This window comes from Panthera leo, chromosome C1 (genome assembly GCF_018350215.1).
Source record: "Panthera leo isolate Ple1 chromosome C1, P.leo_Ple1_pat1.1, whole genome shotgun sequence".
Taxonomy (NCBI): Eukaryota; Metazoa; Chordata; class Mammalia; order Carnivora; family Felidae; genus Panthera; species Panthera leo.
The window spans coordinates 99,209,135-99,231,054 of record NC_056686.1 but is presented as its reverse complement, the minus strand read 5'-3'; the positions used below and the strand labels follow the sequence as shown (position 1 = coordinate 99,231,054).

General features: G+C 46.0%; 1 protein-coding gene across 5 annotated transcripts in view; it reads left to right on the top strand.

Annotated features, from left to right (window-relative positions):
- IGSF3 (immunoglobulin superfamily member 3) overlaps positions 1–21,920 on the top strand; it is a 92,629-nt gene that overhangs the window by 30,021 nt on the left and 40,688 nt on the right. The window contains exon 1 of one of the 5 annotated variants that reach the window (XM_042953581.1): positions 4,718–4,856. The exons of 3 other annotated variants lie outside the window; for them this stretch is intronic. In XM_042953581.1, coding sequence (XP_042809515.1) covers positions 4,778–4,856 — 79 coding nt within the window. In that variant the 5' untranslated portion in view covers positions 4,718–4,777. Of the gene's footprint in view, positions 1–4,717; positions 4,857–21,920 lie in introns of those variants that run through there. One more of the 5 variants, XM_042953577.1, reaches the window with a different exon arrangement.

Genomic DNA, 21,920 nt, shown 5'->3' with positions numbered 1-21,920 from the left:
TCCACGTTGACAGTGTAGAGCCTGCTTGGGATTCTCTCTGTCCCTTTCTCCCTCTCTCTCTCTCCCTCAAATAAATAAACTTAAAAAAAAAAAAACCAGTAAGCAGTTGGAACCTGAGGTGAGTTTGAGATGGGGTCTAGACCTTGGGGATTCCATTGTTTAGAGGCAGGTTATCAGTTACATAGGCTTTTCAACCAACCATCCCTAATCTTGGTGGCTTAAAATAAGAATCCTTTTATTCTCTCTCAGGAATCCTGTAGGCCAGGACTTCAGGAAGGGTTTGGCTGATAGTGATTCTGGCTTAGTGTCTTTGGTGAGGCTGCAGGCAACTGTCAGCTGGGACTCCAGGAGGTGGAGCCATGGGGACCAGCCTCTCTTTCTCTTTCTGTGGACATTCTTGAGGGCTGGCATGGCTTCCTCCCAATATGGTGGGCACAGGGCAGTCAGGCTGCTTCCACGGGCCCCAGGGTTCCAAATGAGTGTCCTGAGAGAGCCAGGTAGAAGCCTCTTGTGACCCAGCCTTGAGGTCACAAGTGTCTCTACTGCCGTAGTCATAAGCCTACCCAGATTCAAGGGGAGGAGACTCAGATCTCATCTCTCCATGGGAGCCATGTCAGAGTCAGGTGAGCAGAGCACATGGAACGAAGGTACCATTGTGGTCAACTTTGGGAAACACTTGCTCAAGTGGGGAAATGGCAGGAACACTTGAACTCCCCAATATATTACAGGCAGAGAGTTGGGGGCGCCACCTGTGGTTGGTGGGCAGCCCAAGATACTGGGCACACAGGAGAGGATGCGCCAAATGATGATGAGCCTGACGAAGGAGATGTTCTGCGCCTGAGGACGCAGAGGGAGGTGCAGTTTGGCCAAAACCACGTGCTTTTGTTGATTAGTTGTTTTCTTCACGGGCTTGAGCCCATCCCCCACCTTCCCCTTAGGGCTCTAAACGACACTTCATTAGGGGAAATTGTAAGTTATCTTAGTCTTTTTTATTGTCTCTGGATTTTACTTTGGCATAGCATGCATTTTTATTCATTTACTTTTGAATGAGTGAATGGATGCACGTGTTTAATTTAAAAAGATGCACAAGGATGTAGATGGTGAAGATTAAGTCTGCTCCTCACCCGTCCCAAGAGACTGCTGTTGCAGTGCACGAGTAAAATATTCTCCCTGCTCGTCTGGTCTGGCCCTGAGGTTCTTCCCTCGCCACTGCCTCCTCTCCAGACCCGACCCAGCCACCTTCGCAAGAAGGCAGGACCTGCGGACTCCGGGTCAAGCCCAGCCTGGGGCTCTGTTCAGGTTTTTCTGAACCTGTCATTTTAGATGTTGCTTCTAATTCAAGTTGGATTCATTCCACGGTGGTTCTTTATTTCTGCTTTGTGTGGTTTCTAAGTGTTCTTTTACTCCCAAGATCCTGATTTCTGATATTTTTTGTTCTGCCAGTTCCACGTACGTTTCCCTGGTAAAGGGACGTCTGTATAGTTGGGGGAATCCATGGGCTTTGAATTTTGGTAGTGTTTTCCCTTTTTGTTTGTTTGTTTGTTTGTTTTGGTTTTATTTATTTCTTGCACATAGGGAATTCAGCCCTAGAGAGGAAACTGAGAGATTGTCTAATGTAAAAAACGAAACAAAATGAAACCAAAAAAACAAAACACCTCCCACAAAAAACTCCAGACCAGCTCTGCTCTACTTCCTTGGGATGGATGTCAACCTGCAGAGACCCCCGAGTCCCTGGAGCAGGTGGTGGGAAGTTCCTGATCCAGCCCTGGACAGGAACGCCTGAACCCGGGATGTTCCAAATGGCTCGAGTGTGGGGACCCTGGCACCGTGCCCGGGCCTGGGTCGACTTCTTAGCTGGCCTTCAAAAGGACAGATTGCAGCTGGGCTCTGCGCGGTACCTGAGCGCAGCTCATAGACACCAAAGTCTGTGTCTCTGCACTGCGCAGCATCGATCCGTAGCATTCGAAGCTATTTTTTTCTCTCTGAGTGTCCACGAAATTCATTACTTTACAATGAGCCTGTCAGGGATCACCGCAGCGAAGAAGCTTTCCACTCAGGTCCCAGTGCCTCATTCTTAGGGAATTTTGCCTTAGCAAATAAATATGCTGTAAACGCACTAATGTCACCATCCCCACCAGTGGGGATCTACAACTTTGTCAGAGCCCCTTTCTGTCTATTGCCTCGCCTGTTCCTGGTTGCGGCCCTTTACTTTTCCGGATTTGGCTGGAGGTTCTGCAGAAAGGTTTTTAACCGCAGCTCCTTTGCCCGTAAAAAGCACCCCATGCAGTGGGGCCTGTGCTTGGCTCTACGGGTATGGTGAGTTAATCCCGCCAGACAAGGGGAGCTCTAAGTTAATGAGTACAGTCTCTCTTTTCCCTCCTAGAGCATGGATTTCCTGTACAGTCCGTGCTGAGTTCCGGGAGACAGAAACATATGGCTGAAAAAGGATCGCTGAGCAGGATTAAAAATTAATCCTTCAGCTTCCACGTCCTCATTTGTTGCCTTCCAGGTTTGGTTTTCTTTCTGCCTCTGAGGACCCCTCATTCGGAGTGTTGTGTGGTCAGTTACTCCATGGTTCTCTTGAAAGCGGTTTTGGAGACGCTGTTTAAATCCTGGTGGGTATGTCGCCTTTCAATGGCAGTCTTCTGTGCCGAGGGATGCTGGCAGCCCCTGCACCCCCAACCCCGCACCTGTCCCCCACACCCACCCCCCTGCCACACACCCACCCCGTAGCTCATCTGGCCCTACACAAAAGGCAACTGATAACTCCCCTTATCAGCACTAGATGCGTTGGAGACCTTCGGGGATGGTCAGCGTTTTCTGGTTTTGATTACCACGTAACTATTTTAAAGTGCAGCCCTAGCAAAGTGATAACCTTCACAACCATATAATCAGAGCCCTCATTAATGGGATCATTTTCTGGGTGGAACATTGGTTGTCTTTCCTCCCTTTTCTCAACCCAGCGTTCGTTGATTGAGTCATGTGAGTCGAATCCTTGACTGCCTTCTGGGAAGGGGCTCTGCCCTTGGTGACTTCTGCTGTGTCTGGACCTTTGTGGTTAACAATGCCCATTTGGGAGCTGTGGGGTCTACAGCTGATGGAGGTTTTGAGGAGGACCGAATGCCAGGTATTTGGGAACAGTCTTGAATTAACCGTCTTCTGGCAACTTTCTCAAATGGCTCAGTGGCTTATTATGGCCTATGAGGCACCTCCCGTCTGAGTGCCTGCCATCCATCAGCTGTGTGACCGTCCTCTGCTCCCTCTGTCCTGCAGAGGGTTGTTGGAGGAGGTGATTTCGAGCTGCAGGTGGTGGGGTGGTCTGGACAGTGGGGCTCTCAGTCCAATGATGACCTCATCAGCTTCCCCACAAACCCGCTTCCTCTGTCTTCTGCACACCTACCCAGTGGCCCAGATCTGGGAGTTGCTCTGGACAGCTCCCCGGACACCCTTTCAGGCTCTTGACCACATTTCCGTGCATCTTTTCTGCCAGACTGCCTCCCTCCACCTCCTGTGATCTCTACTTGGGGCCTCAGTGGCACTCTTATGGATCACCGTGAGGATCCCTTGCTGGGACCCCTTTCCAGTCATTCCTGCCAGAAACGTCTTCCCAAGACATGATTCAGAATATATATTCTCTTTTTAACACCCCCTCAGTGACTCTTCATTGCTCTTGGACCAAAGCCTCTTTACCATGGCAATAAGCCCCTGCTTCATCTTGGTCTGAGCCCTCTGTGGGCCCTCCAGCTCCCTCACACAGCTCTGTGTGGACTCAGCCTGCTCTGTGCTGAGGTCCGGGTCGTGTTGTTCCAGCCTCACTGAGCAGGAATGCCCGCTCATCCTGCTTCAAACTGGCACAGGGAAGCGCTGTTCTCTGAAGCTCTCCTGACTCCCCATGGTTGGCAGGGACGGCTTGCCCTGTGTCCTCCATATGCCCTTCACAGCGCTGCTGGCTTTTTGCAGCCTTCGTTTACACATCTGTCTCCACCTCCCGGACTGTGAGGGGATTTGGGTCTTGTAGTTCATCAGCCGAAAGAACATAGCGGCTGGCAAAGGAGAGGCACCATCCGTATTTGTGGAATGGATGAGCAAGGAGCCCATGGTACTGGCTTGCCATCCACTGTGGCTCTTAATTTCTCCGAGCCTCCGTTTGCTCACCTCATCTCTAAAATGGGGACGGTACACTTCCCTTAGAAGACAGCTATGAAGTTAAAATGAGAACGCACTTGTGGAAAACACTAGTATGGTGCGGGTTTGGCTAATGCCAGGGATTTAGCAGGTACTCAGTCCTTATGGCCCTTTTCAGGTGACAGCCAGGGATAAAGCCTCAGTTTCAGGATAATGCATCCCATTACTGCCTTGAATCTTTTGTCTCCTTTCCGAGAGGTCTTCTGTCTTGCCCCTAATTAGGAGGGCGTGTCTGGGGAACACCTTTATCGTCTGGGCTGGGTTTGCCACCATGGGGGCAGAGGCCTTTGAATCCTTCCTTCTTTGTGGGACCGTTGGCAAATGTTCAGAATCCCAATCCTGAAATCTCTGTTCCTCAAGGCTTCTCCAGGGCCTTTGATGGTGCGGCCGCCCTCGCTCTCAGGCTCTCAGTAGGGAACTACAAACAGCCTGTAACGCGTGTCATGTCCTTGGCCCCCGGTATGTCAGAGGCAGCCTGCATGTTAATGCCGGAACTTCCGCTTTCTCGGGGACTCCTCCAGCTGGCTGTCACTCAGGTGCCTTCTTTGTACCCTGGAAGGACGCTTGTCATCAGGGCTCACGGTTTCCATTCATGCTGTGCAGGGGCATCCAGTTGGAAGAAGCAAGAGAAGAGATACGTAAGGGGGCTTGGAACAGATCAACATGGAATTGTAAGTTTAATAGCTTGGAAAATTAGGAGTTTTAGCAAAGTGACTAAATAGCTTAAAAAAAAAGGGGGGGATGAGGTCAGACCTGTTCTGCCAGACCCTTGAGCAAGTACGAAGCTCAAATAGAGGGCAACTGATTAACCATGCGACATGTTGCACCTGCCAGGTCACCTGGCCAGCCTGGCCCTGGCTGATTTTGCCATCACATTCGCTCTCAGCCCTTCCCTGTTTCACATCACCCTGCCACCCCTGCCCTGCACAGGCTGCCTGGCCACCCCCTCCCTCCCCCCCATCACACAACCTCAGACTCATCTGCACAAAAGCATTCACTCCTCTTCGACTCCTTTTTTGGGGGGTGAGGGGGAAAGCGGTCTGAGAATGCCTTTCCAAGTGTAATCCATGCAGAGTGTAGAATGCTTAGGGAGCACGACATGCAAAGAAAAACTGTCGCTTGTGACCCTACTGTCCTTTAGCGTTTTCCTGCAGATGAGCCCGGTTCTTTCCCCACACATACATAGCGGGATACGGGGCGTGGGGGGGTTCCTTACAAAAACACTTTCAAACCCTTTAGAGCCTTTTCCTCCTTTACTTTGTAATAGGCTTTCAACATTTTATTTTATTTATTTATTTAATGTTTATTTTTAAGAGAGAGAGGGACAGAGTGTGAGTGGGGGAGGGGCAGAGAGAGAGAGGGAGACACAGAATCTGAAGCAGGCTCCAGGCTCGGAGCCGTCAGCACAGAGCCCGATGTGGGGCTCGAACTCATGAACCGTGAGATCATGACTTGAGCCAAAGTTGGACCCTCAGCCGACTGAGCCACCCAGGCGCCCTCAGCATTTTAGGTGTTCATAATATTTCCCTATGATTTTTGATGGCTTTGTAGTATTTCGCCACAGGGGAAAGGCCATAATTTACGTAATAGAGCCTCGCTCAGTGGACCTCTCCCTGCTTCTGCAAGCGCCCCACCCCACCCCACCCCTGCTCCATGTTCTGTCCCCCTTTGGAATCCCCTCTGCTCTCTCCCAGCACAGCCCCACATACCTTCCAGGGCTATGTTCAGAAATCCCCGGGGCTGCTGCTGTCTTGTCCCTGGGCTGCTGCAGAATTAACCTTCACCTCCACGGTTCTCCTTTGTGTGTCTGTGCTCCCCAGTAAGAACAAGCAGGGGACCCGCTGCTGGCTACCTGGTGATAGTCATGCTCAAAGCATGTTCCTTGAATTAAACTGGAAAAATATGCAACCCAAGGACTGCCCACAGAGAAGGGCAAAGTGCAAGACACGGAACCACCAACAATGAAAGTCAAAGCTGAGAGAGGAGGAATGGCCAGGAATTATTATGATAAGGTAACAGGTGCTTGGGAAAATCCCCAGAGGCAGTGTCCATGCACTTGACTATTAATTTTTAGTTGAGTGTGGATGTTGGTGCTTTATTGGTGTGCTAGACATATTTCAGGATCCCTGGCCACTCATGCTTGAAACAGGGGGTTGCCGCCTCCCCCATGGTTCCTGCTGCCTTGTATACAACAAGGACCAAGGGGGCAGTGGTATTATGTCAAGTAATGGAATACAGAAGCCTATCTGGTCAAGTCTGGCTTGTCAATCTGGTCAAGTGTGTATCATAAATGGTCCCCAAATCCACAACTAAGCCTTTGAGGTTAGTGTCTGGGGATTTTGTACCAAGAGCCATAGTGGGATGTTGTGAGTATACAGTAATAATAGGCATATGTGAACTGAATTGTTGGAGCACAGAAACTTTGGCCAAGTAAAGGAAGCCCATCCTTGAATAGAGGAGGGCCTAGGTCACATGGGTCTCCAGTTCCGGGCTTTCCAAGATCCACGACCCATACTCTTGGGTTGTTTTGAACTTCCATAATATGGCTTGTCAACCCCCCTTCTTCACTGCCCCCCCCCCGACCCCGCCACTGCCACTTGAGTTAGTCAAATGGGCCCCTGCGCTCAGCTTCTTGTGATTATCTGACTAACATCCAAGAGGTGGCCCATGTGTGTGGGGATGGTCATGGTCAGGAGGATGGTCATCTCTGCTGCCAACCCATCTGCTTCTCTCACTGTCCCTCCCTCGCTGTCCTGCAAAGCCAGCCCTGGCTCCCAGAGAGAGCTGCCGGGAACCTCTAGAACTGAAGGTGGGTGTTCCGGGCTTTTCCTAACTTTAGAGAAGTGGAGCCTTGGAGCCTGCTGGACTCGTTGGCTCGTAGGCTCATCCATCAGTAACATTTACTGAAGCGTCTACCAAGCCCCAAGCACTGAGCTCAGGGTGTGCACAGATAGCAGCTCAGATTCCTGCTAAGTGTCACAGCATGACCTCCAGAAGGCCAAGAGAATGTGGGGAGAAGACTGTGGCCTTGGGCGGAGTTGGGAGAATAGCACTAGTGGTTCGTACAAGGAGTGAACACTGAGGGGGAGCTAGAGGGGCTGCACCCAGAGTAGGAAACTGGGGAAACAGTAGGAAGCCTGAGGGCCCCCTGAAGACCACCCACTGGAAACCTGTGTGTTCTTGGCAACTGGATATCCCCCATTTCTCACCTCTGTGTCTCCATGGCCTTGGCGTCGGGAGAGAACAGGGTAGGGGGACATTGTGTCGAGGGACACAGCACAGCCTCCTGAAGCCATAGCCACGGGTACCGGTTCACATCCAGGACTTGGTCTTATTCCTGATGCACTGGACAAGCCCCTCAAGGCTTCTGCATCAGAGAGGTAACATCCTAATGCTGCCTGAAGGAACCCTTGTGGCGTTTTTTCAGGAAATATGTGGGCTTAGCTTCCTCCTCCTCCTGGGGCCACTAGAGCATCAAGGGGGACATAGAAGCCTGCCAGCTTCTAGGAGGAAGAGCCAGGTGACAGGGCGTGACGGGAACCAAGGAGGCGTCTTTCTTTTCCTCGTGTGGGATGGTGGTAGTGGCCAGTAAAGAGACTGTTTGGAGATCAGCACATACCTCTCAATCGGCCTGAGAACTTGGAGACACTGGGACATCTCAGGTCCAGAAAGGCCCCCTAAAATAGTGTCAGCAGCAACAGTTATGAAATGCATGCTTGTGAGAAGGAGCAGGCCTTTGCTGGCCCCAAGTGAGGGTTCTTTTGCTGGAACGCACGTGAAGTTTGTGGTTCCGAGGCCACCAGACTTGACCGGGGAGCTGTGCCGTGAGGTGGCCTCTTACTAAAAAGAAATCAGCCTGACGCTGATGACCACACTCCACCCATTTCTGTTATCTTTGAAACCGGATGGAAGGAAACAGTGGTCAGTAGGTACTAGGGTAATTACAGGGAAAGCATTTACAGGCAAGTAATCTGATTCCATCTTTTAATTTTTTTTTTTCCTCCTCCAGAAAACAGAAGGCAAATACTGGTACTTATGTTCAGTTATAAGCATTTTCCATTGGATATGCCGCCTTGAGTCCCGGTGGAGTTGGGAAAAGGGTCTGTTACCTGCGCCGTGGGCATGATTGGGTCAGGGCAGGCTGCACAGCTCCCCTGTCTCCTTTCCAGACGCCGTTTCCATGCTGTGCCATCCTTAGGATGGGGGCGAGGGGGCCACAGGTGAGGAGTATGAGAGGGTGGGTGGGACTCGGGGGCATCAGCCCTACCTTTTCTGGGAGTGGAGGGTCGTGGCGAGGGCTGAGTGACAGGAGAGGGGGGCTGAGGAAGAAGAGGGAGGTCTGGTCCTTGGGACTGGTCCTGGTGCCAAGCTTGTCATGGGGCGAAAGAGCCATGGACGTCTAAGAATTGCTCTGGTCTTCCCTGTGGGTTAAATGGTTAAGGAGAGAGAAGCTGGAGGGGTGTACAAATTCGGGCAAGGAAAAGGCAAAGAGATAGTGTTCCTAGACAGAGAACAGGTTTTGAATTCAAGTTCAGCTGCCTGATGCTCGAAAATCAATAGTTGAGAGGCAAGTGAGGGCGGGAGAGGAAAGCTTGCTTTATTCAGGAAGCTGGAAACCTGCGAGGGTGGTGGACTCACGTCTCAAAGACCATCTTCCACAGCCAGGCAAAGCTGGAGTGGTTTAAAGGGGAAGTCAGAGGAAAAGAGAGGGGGGTGTTCCGTGCAGGAGAAACAGGTGCCCTGGCAGGTAGTCCTAGGTGGACATGACCCTGGACAGATGTGCTGGCATCAGCCACAGCTGTTTTCCATTGTAGTCAGACCTTATCTTCTGGGAAAGTCGGGTCCTTCACTCGTCAAGGCCAGTGATCTGCAAAATCTCAAGAGAAGTAGGTTAGTTCAGCTCCAAACCAAGGGACTTAGGTCAGTGAGCAAGGAGCACATATCCCTTAGGACCGGTTGGAGTGCTATTACAGTAGGAGGCATGTGGAAAGAGAAGGGCATGTTGGTTATAGCAAAAAAAAAAAAAAAAAAAAAAAAAGAAGAAAGAAATTAAGCTAATATCCATCAATAAGGGAATAAATAAAATGTGGTGTAATTCCAGGAGGGGGTACTATACACCTATATAAAAGGAAGGAGCTAGAATTATGTTTAATGTCAAAAACACTGAGGAGCAAAACCAAGGAATGTGTATGGAACCAAAGTGTTTATATGAAAAAGTGGTGACTGATACTGTATATTTTCAATGATTATATATACATAGATATATATCTGTATGTGAATGGATTTTATAAAAGAGTCTGGAGTGATATATCATCCCTAAATCATGCCAAATCTCTGGGGAAATCGTGGGGGGAAGCAGGATGACAGCTGGTAGTTGGAAGAGATTGAAGGCTTATAGTATTTTCATTAAAATGGTTTAAATATTCTAACTTAAGTAAATATTCGGATGTTTCAAGCATTTTTGAAGTCACAGTTCAGTCTTCTAAGGTGGCATCTTCAAGTTCAGTAATGAGAAATGAGGCAACAGCTTGGGAGCAAGGACCCAGCCCCGGGGCTCGCTCACCCAAGCCCTAACGCAGACAGCGAAGCAGCCTTGTCATGACTCAGCAGTGCACGTATCACGGAGATCAAGGTCGGTTTGGGGTGAAGGGAATCGTCATGTTTGCCGTCTTTGCTGGTCCTGTAGCTGGTAGTCACACCTTCTTAGAAGTGGCATCAATAATTTAACATTAATTAATCATCATCTTTGGACGAGCTCTATTTTAGGTACCACTGGGGATTTAAACCAAAAAAAAAAGGAGAAGAAGGAAAGAGGGAAAAAATACCCTGAGTGGTATTTTTGTCCTTGACCTTAAAACCAGGCCAGGCCCTCATCTTGTCTCACTTGACTGAATTTGGTCTCCCTGCTTCTAGTCCTGCCCTCTGCTCTGTCCTCTACCTGTCACCAGAGTAATGACTCAAAAACACAACTCTGATCTGTGACCTTCCCTTTCTTCCGCTAGCCTCTTTTTCCACTTCCCCTGTCCCAGAGGACAGGTTTGACTTTATTAACATGCCTTTCAGTGCCCTTTCCCACCTGGCACTCATGGACCCTTCAGCCATGTGACAAGAGCCCTAGGCAAACTTCTTGCTGGTCCTAGAATACACTAGAGTGTTTTTAGTGTGGCGTGAACTTTCCCTCCCATCCTTCAGGACCCAACTCAAATACCCCTACTTCCACGAAGTCTTTTTGGACCTACTCTCTCCTTCTGAGGGCTCTTAACCTTGCACTTTGCCCCTCACTGACGTCACATCCTGTTGTATAACAACGATCAGTTATGCGTATTTCCTCTGGGATTGTCAACTTAGCATAAAGCTGTATCTGATTAATCTCTCTCTGTTTCTGGCCCAGTACCCTTCATCTAATAGGTACTCAAAAAATGGTTGAAAGTGTAGTGTATGTCCCAGTTGTCTTTGCCATGTAACCGATTACTCCAAAGCTCAGTTGCTGAAAACAACTATTTATTCTCGTGGAGTCTGTGGGTCAGGAATTTGGGCGGGCATGGCAGGAATGGCTACTCTCTGTTCCCCAGTGTCTGAGGTCTCAGCTGGGAAGATTCCAAGGCCAGGAGGCTGCTTGCAGCTGAGGAATCATAGGAGGGCTTGGCAGTGGTGCTGGCTGTGGATGGCAAGGTCTTTCGGGCTCTGGACAGGAGCACCCTACCCATGTGTCTTGGGCTTCCTCACAGCATGGCAGCCAAAATTCTTACACAGTGGCACGGACACTAGGTAGCAGAGCAGAAGCTGCATCACTGTTTATGATCTTACTCTGACATTCACAGGGTCACGAGCCCGTCCAGGTTCAAAGGGCAGGGAATTAAGCTCCATCTCTGATGGCATGGTCACATTGAAGAAGAGCTCATGGGACAGGAGCTTTTTTTTTAAAAATGTTTACTTCTTTATTTTTGAGAGAGAGAGAGAGCGAGAGAGAGAGAGCGAGTGCGAGCGCGAGTGAGCAGGGGAGGGGCAGGGAGAGAGGGAGACATAGAATCCAAAGCAGGCTCCAGGCTCTGAGCTGTCAACACAGAGCCCAATGTGGGGCTCGAACTCACGAACTGTGAGATCATGACCTGAGCCGAAGCTGGATGCTTAACCGACTGAGCCACCCTGGTGCCCAAAGTTCTTATTTTTTTTTTTTTTTTAAGTTTATTTATTTTGAGCGGTGGAGGGCCAAAGAGCAAGAGAGAGAGAGAGAAACCTAAGCAGGCTCCGTGCTGTCAACGCAGAGCCCGATGCAGGGCTCAGTCTCACAAACCATGAAATCATGACCCGAGCCAAAATCAAGAGCTCCTGACCTGAGCCGAAGTCGGACGCTCAACCAACTGAGCTACCCAGGCGCCCGGGACAGGAGATATTGTTAAGTGGTGTTTGGAAAACACACCTTTCTGCCCTGGGAGAAATTAGTTCCGTAGCTAGAGCTAGTAGCATTTAGCACTGTGGCTACTCCTGCACTGGTGGCTTCATGCCTATTGAGCACTTATTATGGGCCACGTATTAAGAGTTTTAAAGGGGGAACTCACTTAATCCTTCAACAATGTGGTGAAGATTGTATCTCTTTACAGATGAGGATACTGAGGCACAGAGAGGTTAAGTAACCAGCTAATGCTGTGAGAGGTCAAGGAGGGAGAAAATTCTGGAATTAGATCCTTCAGGTCTGTTCCGGGTTGTGGCACCACACATAGCACATAGGAGTCCGTGGCTGTCTCAGGGAATGTTTTTGATGGTACTGAGGTGTTTGTGCCTATGGTCTTGGGAAGCTAAGCACACGGCCATCCTGGTTCTGTGGCTTCCCTGTGGGTATGGGGGTCTGTGTGTGCGTGCCCACACCTTGGTTAGGGCGCCTAGAGTGGGTGGTGACATTGGCCTAGTAGGACCTTCTTTGTGAAGGTGCTTTTCGTGATGCACCTTTCATGGGTGCCTCCAGCCTGACTTCATTGACCGGCTTCCCCCACCGCTTGCCTGGGGCTCTGTGTCTGTAAAGTGAAGTCACTAGTAAGAGTATAGACTTCATAGAGTCGCTGTGAACATTGACATTAGTTAATACACATAAGGCACTTGAACAGACTTCGTACCTCATCCAGCAAGTGCTGGCTCTTGTTGGCAAGGGCCAAGCTTTGTGTCTGTCTGTCCCCTCGTCCAGAAGGAGATCACATGGAGGTTCTTCAAGCTCACGCCACTTGTTGTCCTCCCTAGGCTGAAGGCTAAAAAGTGGGGATGCCCAGACCTTGTCCATTCCTGGAGTGGCCTTCCTGACTGTTCTTTCCCAGGCACTTGTGTTCCGTGAAGCTTTTATGCAGCCCAGTCTCTGCTCCGTGGAGGGTCTGTTTGGCATTTTAAACTTGAGGGCTGTACAGATTCCCCATCATAGTCTTTAGGGCCAGGTTGGCAAGAAAACCCAGTGGTTTATCCTCACTTATCACTAATGTTTACCTGGCACATTCAGCATGAGCCACAGACTGAGAAAAGTATTAGTCATGTTCGTGGTCTTGGAGAAGGTGACTGAACCTTGAAGGGCATCTCCTCATCTGGTAAATGTGGCTCTAATGACTTTGACCTTTCGTAGCGTGAGGATTAAATGAGATGATGGATGCAGAACAGTTAGGGTAGTGTCTGGCACACTAAAGTGCTGATCACTATCATCATTTATCTTCATTTTAAAGCAAAACATACTTGCTTATTTAAAATAATGGGAGAGGCGCTTGGGTGGCTCAGGCGGCTAGGCGTCCGACTTCAGCTCAGGTCATGATCTTGCAATTCACAAGTTCGAGCCCCATGTCGGGCTCTGTGCTGACAGCTCGGAGCCTGGACCTTACTTTGAATTCTGTGTCTTCCTCTCTTTCTGCCCTCCCCCACTCATGCTCCATTTCTCTCTCAAAAATAAACATTTAAAAAAATTAAAAAATAATAAAATAATGGGAAAATAAAAAGAAGAGAAAGGGAAAGTCACCCGTATTCTCACCACTCAAAGATTCAGCCTAGCATCATTATGTTTTCTTCGGTCGGTTTTCTAGGTAGATTTTTTTTTAAACATAATTTTACTATATATGCAGTTTCGCATTTTTAACCAAAAGTTGAACATCAGTGCTCCTTTTATGCGCTCATACTTCCAAAGATTTTTCCTCTGTTTAGATGATCTCATGTGGGTAGAAAGAAAGGGGACTCTTGAAATATTTGTTTGGTGGCTTTCGCAATATTATTTGATCTCTGGGGTTGCCTGTGAGATCACTGGATGGTACATTACATGATTCCCATTTTATGGATACGGAAACATACTAGCATGGCGGAATTTGTCCCGGCTGGGTGCTGAGTGAGCTCTGATGACTGGAGAGGCCACACTGGAAGAGCAGGTGTGGAATGGTGAGCTAGATCCTTTGTCACCTTGACATGCTCAGTCATGCTTCTTAAACATAGCCGTTGGGTCCCGTGCCTAGCGATGTGGCTTCACTGAGCCCCGGCATATTCTAAAAAATGCATGAGAAGCTAGTTTTCGCGGGCCCAGTGACCCCTCCTTGTCACTAACTCCTGAGTCATACTGCCCCTAGCTAGGTTCATCTAGGACTTAGTACAGAGGAAGAAGTGAGAAGAGCATCCTTGGACATGTAGTATCTTGAAAAGCTAGCTAAGCGATGCCATGCATTTGTTTATGTGACTGGAGACTGTCACAACTAAATCTAAAAGGACATGGCCTGTCCTAATGACCATGGACTGTCCAAAGCAATATTCTTAATCTTTTTTTCTGGGTGTTGAATCGCTTTCAGAATCTTAAAATTTATGGACCCTTTTTCCAGAAAACACATACACGGGCACAGGACACAATTTTTCATTAACTGTAGGGCTCACAGGTGTCAATATTAGTCATATACTGGTACAAAACAAATTACCCCAGAACTTAAGGCTTAAAACAACAGTAAGTTCTTCTCGATTTTATTGTAAACCTAAAATTGTTCTTAAAAAAAATGTAGTCTTCCAAAAAAGGATTTTGATCGGAGAAGCTATGTGCGCTCTGTGAAAGCAGTAATTATGGCAGTTGTCGATAAAATTCTTAAAATGATACAAAAAGTCAACAAACAACACACACACACACACAAACAGTAAACGTTATCTCATACAGTTTCAGAGCATCTTAACTGGGTGGCTCTCACTCTGTGCCCCCCCGGGGGGGGGGGTTGGGGTTGCAGTCATCTTGGCTGGCCTTGAAGACCCACTTCCCGGGTGGCTCAGTTAAATGCTGGTTGTTGGAAGGAGGCCTCAGGTAGATCTGCCCAGAAGGCTGCTTTGATGTCCTCATGACATGGTGCATGTGATCCCAGAGGGCAAGGCAGAAACCCTGTTGACTATGGCCTAGCCCTGGAAGTCAAACTCCATTATTTCTGCATTTCCTATTGGTCGCACAGGTCAGCTCTAATGAGTGCATAGGGTAAGGTATGGAGGGTGACCTCTGGTCCTCTCCATGTGCGTCACCGTCCCTGCACATTGACCTGGAGGTTTTCCTAACCCTGTCATTTAGGGTTTCTATATGGGGGTTTCATTGCATGGGCATGGTTGATTAAATCATTGGTCGTTGGTGTTTGAGCTCACTCTAGTACCTATCTCTTCCTGGAGTTTGGGGGGTGGGGTTGATATTTTCAACCCTTTAAGGAAGGCCAGCTCCACTCTTGAAAGTGTCTACAGGCCCACCTTGAATCATTAGCATAACCCCTTAGGGGAAAAAGAGGCTCTTTATGAATGACAAAACACGTTTCTATCACTCAAGAAATTCCAAGGGTTTTCAAAGCTCTGAGCCACATACCAGGGACAAAGACCAAATACATATTTTCTATTATACCGTGTTAGTCAATAAAGAAGAAATTTTATACAGCAATCATACCTTATTTTTATTTTTGGTTAAAATTTTTTTTCCTACGTCTATAACTAGAACATACTCTTTGCAGAGGATGGAGGTTGGGAGGGAGTAAAATGTAAAGAAGAAAATAAAAATCACTTGCCATCCTATTACCCAGTATTTTCTCTTAAACTTTTTTAGGTTTACAACAAAATTGAGAGGAAGATGCAGAAGTTTCCCATATGCCCCTGCCTCCGCACACAATGGCATCATGCATTATCAACATCACTTGTCAGAGTGGTACATTTGTTACCAGGGATGTACCTGTACTGACACATCATCATCACCTGAAGCCCATAGTTTACCCTGTGGTTCATTCTTCTTGTAGTACATTCTGTGGGTTTGGATAAATGTATAATAAAATGTGCCCATCATTACAATATCACACAAAGTATTTTCACTGCCCTAAAATTCTCTGTGCTCTGCCTGTTCATCTCCCCACCCTCTGCAACCACTGGTCTTTTTATCACCTCCATGGTTTTGCCTTTTCTAGAATGCCATATAGTTGGATTCTTATAAAGCCTTCTTTTTAATTGGTTTCTGTCATTTAATACTATGTATTTAAAGTTCCTTCATGTCTTTTCATGGTTTGAAAGCTCATTTCTTTTTAATGCTGAATAGTATTGTGTTGTCTGGGTGTACCACAGTTTATCTGTTTGCCTACTGAAGGACATCTTGACTGCTTCCAACTTTTGACAATTAGGAATAAAGCCGATATAAACATTCATGAGCCGGTGTTTGTATAAACGAACATTTTCAGCACCTTTGGGTAATGCCATGGAGCACAAGTGCTGGATCATAGGGTAAGGGTATGCTTAGTTTTGTTAGAAACCCCCACTGTCTTCCAGTATGGCTATATTATTTTGCATTCCCACTAGCTATGAGAGTTCCTCCAGCCCTACATCCTTGCCAGCATTTGGTGTTGTCATTGTTCCAGATTTTGGCCACTCTTACAGGTGTGTGATGGTATCTTTTTGTTGTTTTCATTTATATTTCCCTGCGGATATGAGATGTGGAGCATCCTTTTATATGCTTACTTGCCATCTGATATCTTCTTTGGTGAGGTGTCTGTTAAGGTCTCTAGCCCCTTTTTTAATCCGTTGTTTTTTTTTTTTCTTCTTCTTATTTTTGAGTTTTAAGAGTTTATTGTATATTTTGGGTAACAGTCTTTTATCAGATGTGTCTTTTGCAAATATTTTTTCCCAGCCAGCAACTTGTCTTCTAATTCTCTTGATTTTGTCTTTCACAGAACAGAAGTTTAATTTTGATGAAGCTTAGCTTATCAATTATTTCTTACATGGATCATACCCTTGGTATTGTATCTAAAAAGGCGTCACCGTACCCAAGTTAATCTAGGCTTCCTCCTATGTTATATTCTAGGAGTTTTATAGTTTTGCAGTTTACATTTTGATCTGTGATTTGTTTTTAGTTAGTTTCTGTGAAGGGTATAAGGCCTGTGTCTAGATTATTATTATTTTTTTGCATGTGATGTTACGGTTGTGTGAGCCCCATTTGCTCAAGACACTGCCTTTGCTCTATTGGATCGCCTTTGCCCCTTTGTAAGATCACTTCACTGTATTTGTGGGAGTCTCTTTCTGTGGTCTCTGTTTTGATCCATTGATCTATTTGTCCATTCTTTCTCCATTACCGTGCTGTTTCATTACTGTGGCTTTACAGTAAGTCATTTTTAAAAAAAATTTTTTAATGTTTACTTATTTTTGAGAGCGAGAGAGAGAGAGAGAGAGAGAGAGCGAGCACAAGTGGGGGAGGAGCAGAGAGAGAGGGAGACACATAATCTGAAGCAGGCTCCAGGCTCTGAGCTGTCAGCACAGAGCCCAACGCGGGGCTCGAACTCACAAACCGTGAGATCAAACCGTGAGATCATGACTCACAAACCCTGAGATCATGAGCCGAAGCCGGACACTCAACCGACTGAGCCACCCAAGCGCCCCTATAGTAAGTCTTAAAGTTGGGTAGTTTCAGTCCTTCAACTCTGTTCTTCTCTTTCAATACAGTGTTGGCTGTTCTGGATCTCTTGCTTCTCTGTATAAAATTTAGAATCAGGTTGTTGGTATATACAAAATAACTTGCTGCGATTTTGATTGGGATTGCATTGGACCTATAGATAAAAGTTGGGAAGAACTGACATCTTGACAATATTGAGTCTTTTTATCTAAGAACATTGAGTTTTTTTCCATATATTTAGTTCCTTGATTTAGTTCTTTGATTTTATTTAGTTCTTTACCATTTTGTTAGATTTCTACCTATTTCATTTTTGGGCAGTACTAATGTATATGATATTATTTTCAATTTCAAATTCCTCTATTCATTGTTGGTATATGGAAGGCAATTGACCTTTATATATTAACCTTATATCCTGCAGTATTGTTGTCATCATTTATTTGTTCTAGGGTTTTGTTTTGTTTGTTTTTTTGTTAATTCCCTTAGATTTTTTTTATATAGACAATCGTGTCATCTGCAAACAAAGACAGTTTCTTTCTCTTCCTTCCTAATTTGTATATCTTGTATTTCCTTTACTTGCCTTACTGCATTAGCAAGGACTTGATAATATTGAAGAGAAGTATGATATTGAAAAGAAGTTGTAAGAAGGAAGATCCTTGCATTGTACTTGATCTTAGTGGGGAAGCTTTGAGTCTCTCACCATTAGGTCTGATGTTAGCTATAGGATTTTTGTAGATATTCTTTATCAAGTTGGAAAAACTCCCCCGTATTCCTAGTTTACTGAGTTTTTATAATGAATGGTGTTTGGATTTTGTCAAATGCTTTTCCTCCTTCTATTGATACGATCATGTGATTTTTCTTTTTAGCCCATTGATGTGCTAGATTACATTAATTGGTTTTCAAATATTGAATCAGCCTTGCATATCTGGGATAAGTCCCACATGGTCTTGGTGTATAATTCTTTCTGTAAATCATTGAGTTTGATTTGCTAATATTTTGGAGGATTTTTGCATCTGTGTTCATAAGAGGTATTGACCTGTAGTTTTCTTAGAATGCCTGTGTCTAGTGAGTATTAGGGTAGTGCTGGCCTCATAGAATGAGTTAGGAAGTATTCCATCTGTCTATTTTCTGAAAGAGATTATAGAGAGTTGTTATACTTTTTCCCTTAAATGTTCAATAGAATTTACCAGTGAATAAATTTACCATTTATTTTTATTTATCTAGGCCTGGTGCTTTCTGCTTTGGAAGGTTATTAATTATTGATTCGATTTCTTTAAGTATAGGTGTATTGAAATCATCTATTCCTTGTTTGAGTTTTCACAGATGGTGTCTTTCAAGGAATTGATCCATTTCATCTAGGTTATCAAATTTGTAGGCACAGAATTGTTCATAGGATTCCTTTATTATCCTTTTAATTTTCACAGACTCTGTAGTGATGTCTTTTCTTTCACTTTTGATATTAGTAATTGGTGTCCTTTCTCTTTTTTCTTAGTCTGGCTAGGGGCTTATTGATTTTATTGATCTATTCAAAGAACCAGCTTTTGATTTTGTTGATTTTTCTCTATTGATTTCCTGTTTTCAATATCATTGATTTCTCCTCTGATTCTTGTGATTTCTTCTGCTTACTTTGGACTTCGTTTGCTTTTCATTTTCTATTTTCCTAAGGAGGAAATTTACATTACTGATTTGAGATCTCTCTTCTTTTTGGGGCGCCTGGGTGGCTCAGTTGGTTGAGCATCCGACTTCGGTTCAGGTCATGATCTCACGGTTCATGGGTTTGAACCCCACGTCAGGCTCTGTGCTGACCGCTTGCTCGGAGCCTGGAGCCTGGAGCTTTGAATTCTGTGTCTCCTCTCTCTGCCCCTCCCCTGCTCCCACTGTGTCTCACTCTGTCTCTCAAAAATAAATAAATGTGTAAAAAAAAAATTAACATCTTTCTTCTTTTCTAATACATGCATTCAATACTATAAAATTTCCCTTGAAGCACTGTTTTCCCTGAATATCACACATTTTGATAAGCTGTGCTTTCATCTTCATTTAATTCAAAATACTGTACTTTTAAATATCTCTTGAGATTTCTCCTGTGACCCAGGTATTCTCTAGAAGTGTGTTGTTTGATATCCACAGTTCGGGATTTTCCAATTATTTTTCTGTTATTGATTTCTAGCTTAATACCATTGTGGTCTGCTAGCAGACAGTGTATGATTTCTAATCTTTTCAATTTGTTAAGGTGTGCTTTATGGCCCAGAATGTGGTCTGTTTTGGTGAATGTTCCATGTGAGCTTAAGAAGAATGTGTATTCTGCTGTTGTTGGATGAAGCGGTCAATAGTCGTCCATTATATTCAGTTGATTGATGGTGTTGAGTTCAGCTATGTCTTTACTGATTCTCGGCTTGTTAGGTCTGTCTATTTCTGACAGAGGTGTACCGAAGTCACCAGCTATGATAGCAAATTCATCTGTTTCTCCTTACAGTTCTATTCAGTTTTTGCCTCATCTAGTATGTTGTTGTTATGTGCATACGTGTTAAGAATTGGTGGAGAACTATGTAATGTCCTTCATCATCAGTGATAACTTTCTGTACTTTGAAATCTGCTCTGTCTGAAATTAATGTCGCGACTCCCGCTTTCCTTTGGTTAGTGTTCACATGGTGTGTTTTCCTCCACCCGTTTACTTTTAATCTACACGCATCTGTATATCTAGAGTGGATTTCTTGTAGATAAGATGTAGTTGGGTTGTTTTTAGATCCACCCTAACAATCCCTGTCTTTTGGTTGGCACATTTAGACCAGCGATTGACATTCGAAGTGATTACTGATATGGTTGGATTAGTATATACCACATGCGTCACTGTTTTGCATTTGTTGTCCTTGCTCTTTGTTTTTATTTTTGTCTTCTACGCTTTTTCTGCTTTTGGTGCAGTTCTATATAATACTGCTCAATTCTATATAATACTGTGAATACTTGTTCTTTTGTTTTAAATTACATAAGTGATATTTGCTTGTTGCAGAGGAATTCAAAAAGTATAGGAATGTCTAAAGGAAAAAAAATTAATTAAAAAAAAAAAAGGTGATCCCTGCCCAGGGGGAGTCTTCTGTTGTAGCCTTAGAGGGAAGATGGGAGGGGCCATGAGGTTAGGGGATGCCTGAGCCCCAGGTAGGGGACCTGGTTCTCTTTGAAGTCTCAGAAAGTGAGGGGCAGTGCTGGAGAAGGAACTATGGAGGGTGGGGTGCACAAAGGGAATAAGACTGAGGAAAATAAGGTAATTTTTACTTCTATGTTAGGGTCCATTCCCTAAGAATGGCATTATCTTCAGGGGTCAAAAGCCCTTTGTGGGGCAGGAAGGAAATTAAGGAGATAACGAAAACATGGGTGCAGCTGAATGTGTGTGACTCAAGTACAACCCAGTACTTATTTGTTTGTTTGGCAGTGCTGCTTATAACCTGCTTCTGGCTTGGACAAGTTGTTCTGACCCCGCTGCCCTGGCTCCTTAATGCCACTTAACACTGTTTGCTTTTCAGGGGGTGGTGTGTACTATCCAAGGACCAAGCACTTTGGGAAGGTCTGTGGGTTGGATGCGGGCTGGGGCTGAGTAAGCTCAGCACTGCCTCACAATAGCCAGTGTCTGATGGGCCGCCCGTCCACCCAGTCACTGGGGAAGAGTGAAACTTTCTTGACCCAAATCGATGTGGAGTGTGCAGAAGGAAGGAGCTGAAAGCCACTGAGAGCTTGAACGTTAGGACATGTTTTCTCATTTGGACACCTGGTTGCCACTATGTGGAGACACCCGGGAGGAGCAGTTCCTGACCCTGCCATGCACTGGGCATTTTAGAAATGTGAATGCCCAGTTCCCTCAGGTGGGGTCCAGGCCCTGCTATTTTGTAAAGCTCCCTGGTGATAGTACCGTAGAGCAAGGTTGAGAAGTAGCGTCTTCAAGGAAGAAGCTGGCTCCCGACCTGCCTCCAGCCTTCTTTGCAGCAGGCGGCGACGAGTGGTGGTGGCTGTTGGTTAACAGAACGCTGAAGTGCAAAGAGACCTAAATGTTATGACTATAGTTACATTGTTTTCAGAGTTCTGCGTTTCTAGAGAACTGCAAACATTTGATTTAAATGTCACCATATAGATATTTTAAGTTGTCATAAAAAGAGTACACATAGTCAAAATGTTATACACTACATTTTAACAGACTGAAAATAACTAATGAGCTGTCTTCTCAATGACTTTCGATATCGTAATCAATGCTGTCAAACAGAATGGATTGGGTAAATTCACACACCACCATGATCTGTTGATTCGGTTCCCACCCCTCATTTTTTCAGTTCCCACTTTCTGGTGCTGAAGCCAAGATGAGGTTCTGGGCAAGATTTCGTTTGGGGGAAAAGATTCTCCGTGAATTACGGTTCATAAGCCACGGGTCTTGCCTTGCAGGGTCTGTTTTAAAGTCTGTCATCTTGTCGATTAGATCAGCTTGCTTTGAGGTACAAGCCCTGCCCCCCCTCCCCCTGCAAGCTGCGCCCCCGGACTGGGCTTAGAGCTGCGTCCTGCTAGTACTTGAGCTGTACCGGCTGTTCACCAGCTGGACCCCCATCAGATAGGTTTACGCTGGGGGCAGCTGCGATTCCTTTCTAGAGGGGGAGAGGGAAGGTTTCACGGAGTGGAAGTGCGCTGCAGCTGTGGGTGGCCCAGAGATGCTGTCATTGTCAAGGGGCCGTTGGAATGTCCTTGGGTGATCCCTGGCCAAACCCTGTGGATCCAGAGCTACAGAATGTTCCAGCCAGAAAGGGTTAGCTAGCGGCTCTTTACGGAGGAGTATTTGTGGGCTGGACTGTGTATCAGGGGCTTTGCACATGTTCTC